An 11,538-nucleotide genomic window follows, 5' to 3' on the forward strand; every position below is an offset into this window, starting at 1 on the left:
CTTATCAACCTGCGCAGGGAGGCATACACCTTCGTACTCATCGCGTGCGGGGAATTCGGCGTGCAGCCTCTCCGCCAAGCTGCTAATTGGCTGTCGAAAAAGGGGCACGGCCACTGAGTCCTCAATGTTCAGCTGGGTTCAGCTGATGGCTGTCATCCGTTCATTTCACCCGGCTCTGTGGAACAGCGCGAACGATCTTACATAATACTACTTGGACATTACGGTCGATGTGCAAACGAATATCTGCCGACTTTTCTCTCGCGGCTTTCGATGCCACTTTGCAACGGATGCCGTGCCATCTAGCCGACTTTGCCTGCGCCCGTGTTGATCCGTTGACCCCTCTTTACCGGTAATAATTGCAGGGCAGATGCCGCCTGATGTGTACGCAGCCTGATTTGCTGTGTTGGAAGAGTGCGAACCCTTGCCTTGCCCTTCGTGCCATTACGGACAAGGGCGCAGGTCTCGTGATCTACTGGTCCTAAGACATAAAATATCCCTCGGGCGTGCTTACGCAGGCATTTTCCCGCTTTGATCGACCACGGATCATAAAGAATGGAATACAACCGCACCATTTCCGGCAGCACCTTCAGAGACGGCGCTCGCATACACCAAGGTGACAACCATTATCATGGTGAGATATCCGGTCTACTCTTATTGAGGCGCTCTTCTAACTAAGCACCAACCAGGTTCCCCCGATCATAATGGGCAATGCCTGAAAGATCTACGCGTCACTGACCCACGCCGCGACAAAGAAAGAATCGAGGACACCAAAGGTGGCCTGCTGGCCGACTGCTACCGCTGGGTTCTTGGACATACGGATTTTCTACAATGGCGCAACGACCCTCAGAGCCGTCTGCTCTGGATCAAGGGCGACCCCGGGAAGGGTAAAACCATGCTGCTCTGCGGTATCATCAACGAGCTGAACAAAACAGCCGACGAAGCCAGCAGGCCAGTCTATTTTTTCTGCCAGGCCACCAATGCGGATCTCAACAGCGGGACGGCCGTACTGCGCGGACTTATCTACATCCTCGTCAAGCAGCAGCCTGCTCTTATGATGTACCTTCGAGCCGAATATGAGCATGCAGGCAAGCGTTTGTTTGAAGACTTCAACGCATGGTACGCGCTGTCACAGATGCTTACCCATATGTTGGAAGACCCTCTCTTGAAAGATCAGATCTTGATCATCGATGCGCTTGACGAGTGCGTCACAGATCTGCAGCGTCTTCTCAACTTTATTTCAAAGTCTTCTTCTTCTTCTCGTGCCAAATGGCTCGTGTCAAGTCGCAACTTGCTTGTTGTTGAGCAGACTTTGGATAGCATCACACAAAGGGTCAGGCTATGTCTCGAGCTAAACGAAGACGCCATTTCTGCTGCTGTGTGTGCGTACATCCAATACAAGGTAGATCAACTGGCGCTGAAGCCAAAGAATTACGACAAGGAGACGAGGGCCGCGGTTCAGGAGTACCTGCTTCGCAATGCCAACGACACGTTTCTGTGGGTGGCCTTAGTTTGTCAAGAACTTATGAGTCTTGACGTGCGGAAACGACACGCCCTTCAAAAGATTAAAACATTCCCGCCGGGGCTTGATGCTTTGTACACCAGAATGATGGATCTCATCGACAAGTCGGGGGACGCGGAATATTGCAAGCAGGTCCTTGCTGTCAGCTCCGCAGTGTATCGCCCCATCACGTTGACGGAATTGAGCATTTTCGTTCGCCCCTTTGAGGAATACCAAGATTATCTCTCAAGCTTAGAGGAGATTGTCAGTTCCTGTGGCTCCTTTCTGACAGTCAAAGACAACATCGTGTACTTTCTACACCAATCGGCCAAGGATTTTCTCCTTCAAAAGGTACCCAACAAGAAGACACTGGATTTAGGTATCGAACGCACACACCATGCCATCTTCTCAAGGTCGCTTGAAGTCTTACATAAGAGACTACAGCGCGACATATATAATCTACAAGCTCCAGGGACTGCAATAGACCAAGTCCGTCCGCCTGTTCCTGACCCGTTAGCCTCGTTACGGTACTCTTGTATTCACTGGGTTGATCATTTGTGCAACGTCCGATCATCAGGTGTAGACGGCCGGAACGAAAAGCTGGACGAAGAAACTGTCTACGATTTCCTCCAAAAGAAATTTATCTACTGGCTAGAAGCTCTCTCCTTATTACGGAGCTTGTCCGAGGGAGTGATCGCCATACAAAATCTCATGGAATGGGCTATAAAGGTATTTATTACGAGAAAGAAGGCTATCGATGCGGTCTCTTACTCGGAACTAATTCTGTTCAGGTTACAAGTTCTAAACGCCTCTCGGATTTCGCCCAAGACGCCCATCGATTCACCCTCTCGCAAAGGTCTGCAATCGAGGCTGCCCCATTGCAAGTGTACGCATCAGCGCTCGTCTTCAGCCCTACGCGTAGCCTAGTGAGAGAGACCTTCAAAGCAGAGATACCGAAGTGGATTACTATGCAACCTGTCGTATCAGCCGACTGGGATGCATGCCTAATGACGCTTCAAGCCCACTTCAGCATCATCGCCTCTGTCACATTTGCGGTAGACGGCCGCCGGCTGGCGGCGGGGTTTGTTAACGGGAATATCCAGATAAGGGATCCAGCTACAGGCGCGTGCTTATCAACGCTTTTTCGACATTTGAATATCCCAGTTCACTCCGTCACTTTTTCAACAGATGGCCAACGGTTGGCGTCAGGTTTCAAAGATGGATCCATTATGATCTGGGACATAGCCACTGGCACGTACGAGTCACCAGTCGGGGGCTACTTCAATGGCTACTCGGTTACTGCTTTCACAACGGACTTGCAGCGGGCTGCAAGGGGACGTGAGCTTGGAACCATTGAAACATGGGATTTGATTCATGGCGCATGTATTTCAACGCTTAAGGGTCACAGCAAGATAGTCTTTTGTGTTGCCTTTACAGCAGATGGAACGCGGCTAGCATCAGGGTCTGGGGATCGAACTGTTAAGATCTGGGACCTGGCCACAGGTGCATGCGTGTTGACGCTTAAGGGCAACGGTGCACTGGCCATGTCTATCGCCTTTACTCCAGACGGTCGGCGGCTGGCATCTGGATCTACTGATAGGACCATTCAGATATGGAACGCGGCTACAGGGGCACGCATTTCAAAGCTTAAGGGTCACAGCGATGGAGTGGATTGTGTCGCATTTACAGCAGATGGAACGCGGCTAGCGTCAGGGTCTGAGGATCAAACTGTTAAGATCTGGGACCTGGCTACAGGTGCATGCGTGTTGACGCTTGAGGGCCACGTTGAACCGGTCACGTCTATCGCCTTTACTCCAGACGGTCGTCGGCTAGCTTCAGGGTCTGCTAGAGGAATCATTAAGATATGGGACCTGGCTATATTACCGTGTGTGCCGATAGTTGAGGGACACACTAAGGAAGTCAAGTGTATTGCCTTTACCACCGACAGCAAGCAGCTAGCATCAGGGTCTATGGATGGGACTATTAAGATCTGGGACCCGGCCACAAGTGTTTGCGCATTGACTCTCCGCCACGGCAGTGTAGTCAAATCGCTCAAGTATGCACCTGATGGCCAGCGGTTGACTTCAACGTCTCGGGATGGATTCTTTAAGTTGTGGGATCTAGCTGAAGGCGTGTGCGTGTTAAGTCTTACAGACGAGAACTTTTCGACCTTTCCACATGCATTTTCAGCAGACAGTCAGAAATTTGCAATGGGTTTTAGAAATGGAACCGTCAAGATTTGGGATATGACGACAGTTGCATGCGTATTGACGCTTGAAAGCTATGCCATTCCCATCGTATCGGCTGCCTTTACAACAGACGGCCGGCAACTGGCGTTGGGATTTGTTAACGGGACTATCAACATTTGGGATCTAACTCTAGGTATATGTGTCTTGACACTCAAGGGTCATCATCAAAGTGTCTGGTTCGTTATGTTTACGGCCGACGATCAGCGACTCGCTTCTGGATCCGGAGACATGACCATTAAGATGTGGGAGCTGGTCGCAGGCACATGCATATCAACATTCGGTATGAACGACTTTAGATATAACGAGTTTCTCGGCCAGCAACCGTTAAATGAGTCGCTGGGCGGGGTCGCCATTTGGGACCCTGCCACAGGCGCCTGCATGTCGACAGTTCCGGTAGGCCTTGGAATAGCTATACCGAAAGCTATTGCACACATTAATAGCTCACAACTTCTCACCGACACAGACGTAGTTGTCTTGAATTCCCGCTCAGGTGCTGGTTCACAATCATGGTTCCCTTATCAGGCAAGAGTGTCTTCGTTGGGCTATGGTATAAGCCTTGATGGAGGTTGGGTAATGAGAGGAGATAACGAAATACTCTGGCTTCCATTAGAGTACCGGTCAGAGGCATTGGCAGTCGTCGGAAACATTGTAGCTATAGGTTGCAAAACAGGACGGGTGGTATTTATACAGTTATCGACGGAAAGCATAGGTTTGTAGGTCTTGGCAGTGCTACCTAGGTAAAGAAAAAGAGCACATCGGCCACCAATATCTAGACCGAAACTTCCATCAATATGCTATTGAGTCCACTTATGGTCGCGCCACGATGCCTTGATTAAAGGTGCTCCGAAGAAGACGCATTGATAACAGGTCAAGACTATGCTGCCTCTGTACATCGGCCGCCATATTTGCTACGGCTACCCCATGCTCAATGGAGTGTATCACATTGAGTGCCAACTGACCCCATTTTGGAAAAAAGGGAAAAAAGCTGTAGGCGTTTCCATGTAATGAATAAACATTGGCTTCACCCGCCCTTGACACGAATGAGGTCAGTTGGCACTAAATGGGATAAGGCTATGGCCCACTGTTTCCGGCCCGTTTGAGGGTCCAACTTGGGAGATGGGACCAGTCTGAACTACCTACTCGCATTCTTCAAAAAGTGTACATTTCCATTGCCATAAGCGACAAGAGAGCACAACAATGTCTCACCACGTCCTCGTAGGTTAGCATTACCCCTCAGTGGACCCCAACGTTTGCAGCGAGGAATCCCCGGTGCCATGGCATCGCGTACCAGTGGAAACGGAAACGGCGAGCGCTAGCGGCCGGCAGAACGGCGGAACGGCCCAGCACATGCTCCCCAACGGTGAGACAATTTCCTTAAGCTTCCTGATCAGGACCCTTTGGGCTCCAGCTATGCGAGCTGGGCATCCAAATGCGTCGATCGAGGGACCGAGATAACCGCGAACAAGATGCACGGTTGATTCAGGCTGAACTCTAGCCCAGGAATGCGTTTCGGTGTGTGCATGCATTCAGGAATCAGCTTCAACTGGGTAACCACTTTTGGTGGTTAAGACACGCGCGAATGGGTTTGCGTCCATTTACCTACTGTTGGCCCTGAAACCAACATTACCTTAAGTTGCAGAGAACTCCAAAAGTTCGTAGCGAGGCGGTCCTGGAGCCTATATAAGTGTGCGATGATCCGCGGGAAATTCGAATGAAAACTCCCATCAGGCATTTCCATCCACCTTTTCTCTTCCTTACTTAATTAACATATTTCTTCATTCTCCCTTTTACCCTTGCCTCTTTATCACAGCCATCATGGGTGGAGTCATCACAAGAAAGAACATCCGCAACCTCTCCCCCGCGGAGCTGGACAACCTCGTCAGGGCCTTTGCTGGCATCCAGAAGCTCCCCGCCGACGACCCCAACTCTTTCTTCACCATCGCCGGCTACCACGGAGAGCCGTTCCGCGGTGCGGGCTACGGAAACCCTTCGTGGTGGGGAGGGTACTGCAACCATGGCAACGTCCTCTTCCCGACCTGGCACCGGACCTACCTCCTGAGGCTCGAGAAGGCCCTCCAGAGCCAGGTGCCCGGCGTGGCCCTGCCCTACTGGGACGAGACCGAAGAGGCTACCCTGACGAGGGGCATCCCCCCCATCTTCCTCGCCAAGATTTATACCTTTGCCGACGGCACCTCGATCCCGAACCCGCTGTTCTCGTACAAGTTCCAGGCAAAGATCACGGACAGACTGGACCCCATCCAGGATGCCAACTACACCAAGCCCGTAGGCTACGAAACCGTCCGCTACCCCTTCTCGGGGCTCGTAGGCACCCCAGATGATATCGAGAGCACCTCCATCCACAACGAGGCGCTGCGCCAAAAGGGAGAGGCCGCGACGAACCAGATGCTCAACGACAACGTCGTCACGTGGCTCAACTACTCCTCCTTCATCAACAGCGACGGAAAGGTGGTGAACGCCGGCATCAAGGACAAGTACAACCACTGCCTCGACGCGCCCAACTACACCGTCTTCTCCAACAACACCTCGGCCCAGCGCTGGAACGACGACCACCTGAGCAACGCCGGCTTCCAGAAGGTGGTGCCGCTCGAGTCGCCCCACGACTCGATGCATCTCGCCGTCGGCGGCTTCCAGGTGCCCAACAGCAACTTCGACCGGATCGCCGGCGCCAACGGCGACATGGGCGAGAACGACACGGCCGCGTTCGACCCCATCTTCTACTTCCACCACTGCTTCATCGACCTCATGTTCTGGCGCTGGCAGGTCAAGAACAACCAGCGCGACTCGCTCGAGATCATCCAGGGCTACCCCGGCACCAACTCGGTCGACAGCCAGGGCCCGACGCCCGGAGTCGCCGGCGGCACCTGGCTGACGCTCGACAGCCCGCTCGAGCCCTTCAAGAAGCCCAACGCCCCGCACACGGCGTACACGTCCAACGACGTCGTCAACATCACCAAGCTGGGCTACATCTACGACAACGCCAACCCGCCCAAGGCAGCCCCGCCGCACAAGAAGCCGTCGCCCATCCTGAACGTCGGCAACATCAACCGCGGGGCCATCGGGGGCTCATTTGTCGTCTCGGCGTGGGCCAACCTGAAGGACGGCAAGAAGGTGCTGGTCGGCACGGAGGCCGTGCTGAGCCGCTGGCACGTCTCGGGGTGCCAGAACTGCCAGAACCACCTGGAGGTGCGGGCGCACATCCCGGTCGAGGGCTGGAGCAAGGAGGAGGCCGAGAAGATGACGTTCGAGATTGGGTTGCACACGCGCGACGCTAAGGGCGGCCTCAAGGACGGCCCGCAGCTGGGGGCTCAGAAGCCTACCTTCAAGCTCGAGACCGATCATCTGCGATGATTTAATTCCAACCGATGATGGCCTTCTGGTTTCCGGTTACCACACTGCTCAAAAGTTATTTCATTTGTCTTCTTCACTTCTAAATAGGTTCCCAATTTTAGGTTCCCAAACATAGCTTAATGTTATTCAGATTCTAGGAGTTGGCAATGTCCTGTGCGAAATGGTGCTCTAGCTGGGCATATTAAATCTGACTCTTGAGGAATGAATAACCAGAGAGGGACAATTAGCTGAGACCCGACGAGTGGTGTTGGAATGGCCAAAGAAGTAGTTGCGTATACTGTGGTGGAACCCTGGCATGATGCATTCATTCTGAGCCTGTTGACTGGCTGTCAATGGGTCCTAGCCGCCATTAAGTAAAATCAACACCTCTGGTTATCAGCTTCGACAGAATGAGTTTATATCATACTCAGCTCTACGATCATAACTAACAGATAAGATAAAAACCTACGGCTGAGACAACTTACTATTTCCAGTTTCTATTTCTTCCCTCTTCTCTCATTTGCCACAACAAAACATGGGGCGTTCTAGACTGTCAAGGGCTAATTGAGTTGTTGGTTTTCAAAGGGCCTAAAGATGTCAGGCTTAGCCTGTCAGTTGGCGTATTCGTTATTTAATTTATGGCCGCTGTGTTGTTTGAATGACGAATCAATAAAGTAAAGCGATTCTTGCTGCTATCATGACCATTTTACCAAGGTTGTCGAATGCCGTCGTGTTGTTTCTAGTTGAGTTAAACCAACACTCCTAAGAAATCTCTAAATTGTACTGTTCTGCCTTAACTCATGTCTCCTTTACTTGCTCTATTCTATGCACGATATCCTTCATGTCGGGGCTGGGCTCGATGACCATTGCAGACAGCTCGTTTCCGTAGGTGGCGCCAGAATCCATACCAAAGGCATACCTCGTCCATGTACCTTTGACCCCCGTTTCCTTCAGTCTATCCGGGATTTCCACCTCCATTTGCACCTGCAGCCCCGCCCGGGCGTCATGCCCGTACACCGCAACCGTACGTTGCTCTGGCGCCTCGATCAAGTTCTGGGCTTCGTTCCAGGCATCCCTCCAGAGCTTGCCGTCCTTGGCTTCTATCGGAACAGGGACATTCTTATTATCTTGAGGAATCTCAAAGGTCTGATCATCGTCCGGGAGGCCCAGGACTCGCGACAGTTCGGCATCGAGTTCCTCGTCTTTAGTGCCCCGGAACGCCGCACGCCGACACAGGCGGACCCGAGTCCTCTTGGCCAGCGCCTTCTGGATGGCCTCTGGGCGAGGATCTTCGGACGGGTATACGAGGCTGCGCATGTTCATGACCGCCCATGGATCTTGCTCCTCCAGCGGCACCAAGGGGACAAGGCCGCCGTGGGCGACGACGATTGATCCCGCGTTCCATGGCGGGCTGGTAGCCCCTTTCAGCGACCCTAGGCGCAGGATCAACGGCAGAGACGACAGCCATGAGATGTGCTCGTCCGAGAGCTGAGTCGCGGTGATATAGTCGCTCGATATCGCAAAGGGGATATCTTCCGGCATTTTCTTGCTGCTGTCTTCGAAGCCGGGGCCTCCATTGTCGTCGACGGCGGCGGAGACGCGGCCGCTCTTGAGGAACCCGTGCGCGGCCAGCACGCGGTCCTCGTTGTTCCCCCTCACGGCGCTGGCGCCGAGGTCGATGGCCAGCTGCACGACGCCGGGAATGTCGGGTCCCTTGTTGACGAGATCACCCGTGAAGACGAGGTGGTCCCCGGCGCTGCGGTCGAAGTTGATCTTTTGCAGGAGCTTCTGGAGCTGCGCGAGGCGTCCGTGGACGTCGCCCACGATGACGAGCCTTTTGCGCTGGGCTTGCGGCTCGGCCGATGGCACCCGTTCTGGGTCCAGGTCTTGTATAAGATTCTTTAAGCCGCATTGCGCTGGATCTGCGCCCATTTTGAAATTGTTTGGGAATTGATTGAGTGCTTTTTGTTCTTAAAGATACGGGGTGGAGACAAGGGAAGAACTGGCGATGGGTTTGATTGGCAGCGAGCCCGTCCAGTGGTCAACGACAGTTTTCGCTATCGTGAAGATCTAGGATTCGTACAACTATCACTCAATGGTGGGTTCGGGCCGTGAAATTAAAATGTACGCTTACGTACTATATGTGCTTACCCTTTGGGTGGGTTAAAAATGCAGTGAATAGCGTGCAGCAGCGGTCCCCTTGCACTAAAAGCTGACAGGGGGGTGTAGCGCAGCGTGGGGGTAAACTTCAGGACTTTTGATTGTTCAGAATAGTGTGGGGCCAAGGCTCAGATAGCCAATTGGCATAGATATCGTCCTTGCAGGCGGGCTATTGGTTGTGGTTAGCAGACGAAATACAACCAAACTCATTCACCTATGTCTGGCCCCCAAGATGCTCGAACAAAAAGGTGGTTTTTGTGAGTTAAACATAACGAAGCCTCCTAGAAAGAAACACACGACCATTAGAGGACCCGGCAGGAGGCAACGGCAATTTGTAGACAAAACACAGCTTGCACACGAGTCGAGAAAGAGACACACACGATGAAGAATATGGCACAGGAGAAGGATTATGTCAATTGGTCTATGCTCCATGCCTCAATCTTCGCAGTCTTGCCGTTTTGACCTTTGTAGAAGCTTCTTCGAATCCGGGGATGAAACGATGCATTTGATCTCCACTTCATTCGGGACAATCAATCGCCAACAATGCCCAATCATATCCCCTACAACCTGATGAAACTGCAAAGATACTTTGTTCTCTCACATGGCATGATGACTAGTTAGTCTAATATCTTCCGACCTTAACCTTGCACTGCCATATGAATTGTTGCTGCTTGAATTTAGTTGCAAGGCGTTCGGCACGTTCGGCCCCATACATCTGGGGTCAACATCCAATCACCTCTCTTGAGAAATGTAGCGACTTTATACTAATGCAACTTGATGACACTTGCATGACCAGGAGGGAGCGGTAAGTTAAACACACAGCAGGCACAGTAGAATCATTCACGCTGATTCTAACGAGACGACAGCCCATCTAGTGTCAACTACCCTGCTTCTATTGGAGTGGATACTCTCTTGGAGCAAGCCGAATTGTCCGGTAAGGTGCCTTAAACAGAGCAGGCAAAAGATTGGTCATGATGTGCTTTGTAATTGTGGCAAGCACGACAAGTTCCCGACTTATATAACAGCTGATCTTGGTCCCAAATGTTGGCAAAGAATTCAACACATTATACCTCCGTTGGCCTCATACAAACTCTTTCTGTAAGCCTTGGTCATTTTACTCAGCTTAGAGTCTTGTACATCGTGCAATTTTGAACCCTAACCATGGCTTTCGCCACGTCAACCCACAATACCAGCAGCACACCTCGTAAACCAGGTCGCTGGGTTGTCACTGAATTTGGCGCCCCCTCTGTGTTGAAGTGGGAGACCTGGGACCCGGCCGCCGAGCTTTCCAACGACAGCGTTCTGATCCGCATCATCGTCGCCGGCCTCGCCGGCGCAGACAACATCCAACGAACAGGCGGCTACCCCGTTCCCCAAACACTGAAACCAGGCTTTACACCGGGCTATGACTGCGTCGGCGAAGTTGTAGCGCTCGGCGATGCGGTGCAGCAAGAGAGTCATGTAAAGGTCGGGGATCTTGTTGCCGCCCTATGCGTCACCCGATCGCATGCCACTCATGCCATTCTATCGCACACGGAGCTACTTCCTCTGGAACCTACCGATGACCCAGTCAAGGTGGCCGCTCTTCCCCTCAACTACCTGACGGCATACGGTATGCTCATGCAAAGTGGTGTGCAACTCACCCCCGGTTCGACCATCCTAATCGGCTCCGTGAGCGGCGGCGTCGGCACCGCTGTTGCGCAGCTGGCCACGTCCCTCGAAATGGGGCTTACGATGATTGGAACCTGCTCTCCCTCCAAGTTCGACTACGTCAGGTCCCTAAACGTAACGCCAATCGACCGCAACGCTCCCGATCTCGTGGAGCAGGTCAGGGCGCTCACGAACGGTCAAGGCGTGGACGTCGCATATGATGCCGTATGCAGTAAGGAGAGCATCCAAAAGAGTCTCGCTGCGACAAAGGCAGACGTCGGGCAGGTTGTCGTGATTGGCATCATGTCAGAAATCGCGGCAGACGGTAGCGGAATCGCACGCAGCGTGGAAGAAACGCTTGCACTGCGGCTTAAAGAGCGTACGAGATTCTTTGCTGTTGGTCAGGATCATTACCAAGACGGCAAATGGGCGCCAGGCGCTTTTCTTCCCGATTTCAACACCATCCTGGAACTTGTTCGGAGCGGAAAGCTGCAGCCAGTTATTGCGAAGCTGTTCCGGCTTAGCGAAGCTGTGGAAGCACATCGGGATCTGGTGTCGGGGGAAAACGTCAAGGGTAAGATGCTGTTTATTGTGGATGAAGAATTGGCCGCTCAGGTTGCCAAGGACTTTTGA

At 52.6% G+C, this 11,538-nt stretch overlaps 4 protein-coding genes across 4 annotated transcripts; 3 read left to right on the plus strand and 1 right to left on the minus strand.

Moving 5' to 3' along the window:
* Positions 1-552: 552 nt before the first annotated feature.
* Positions 553-4,464, plus strand: EsH8_V_001017 (uncharacterized protein; the record flags this gene model as incomplete). The annotated part of the gene is made up of 3 exons (XM_083273533.1): positions 553-631; positions 687-2,227; positions 2,290-4,464. 3 exons carry the CDS (start codon positions 553-555, stop codon positions 4,462-4,464), a joined length of 3,795 nt encoding a protein of 1,264 aa, XP_083126248.1.
* Positions 4,465-5,562: 1,098 nt separating this feature from the next.
* Positions 5,563-7,116, plus strand: EsH8_V_001018 (tyrosinase family protein; the record flags this gene model as incomplete). Its single annotated transcript, XM_083273534.1, has 1 exon — positions 5,563-7,116. The coding sequence occupies one exon, from the start codon at positions 5,563-5,565 to the stop codon at positions 7,114-7,116; it is 1,554 nt and encodes a 517-aa protein (XP_083126249.1).
* Positions 7,117-7,893: 777 nt separating this feature from the next.
* Positions 7,894-9,027, minus strand: EsH8_V_001019 (uncharacterized protein; the record flags this gene model as incomplete). Its single annotated transcript, XM_083273535.1, has 1 exon — positions 7,894-9,027. The coding sequence occupies one exon, from the start codon at positions 9,025-9,027 to the stop codon at positions 7,894-7,896; it is 1,134 nt and encodes a 377-aa protein (XP_083126250.1).
* Positions 9,028-10,022: 995 nt separating this feature from the next.
* Positions 10,023-11,538, plus strand: EsH8_V_001020 (quinone oxidoreductase family protein; the record flags this gene model as incomplete). Its single annotated transcript, XM_083273536.1, has 3 exons — positions 10,023-10,060; positions 10,122-10,189; positions 10,469-11,538. The coding sequence occupies 3 exons, from the start codon at positions 10,023-10,025 to the stop codon at positions 11,536-11,538; spliced, it is 1,176 nt and encodes a 391-aa protein (XP_083126251.1).

Source organism: Colletotrichum jinshuiense, chromosome 5, assembly GCF_051148585.1.
Source record: "Colletotrichum jinshuiense chromosome 5, complete sequence".
In the NCBI taxonomy this organism is placed as follows: domain Eukaryota; kingdom Fungi; phylum Ascomycota; class Sordariomycetes; order Glomerellales; family Glomerellaceae; genus Colletotrichum; species Colletotrichum jinshuiense.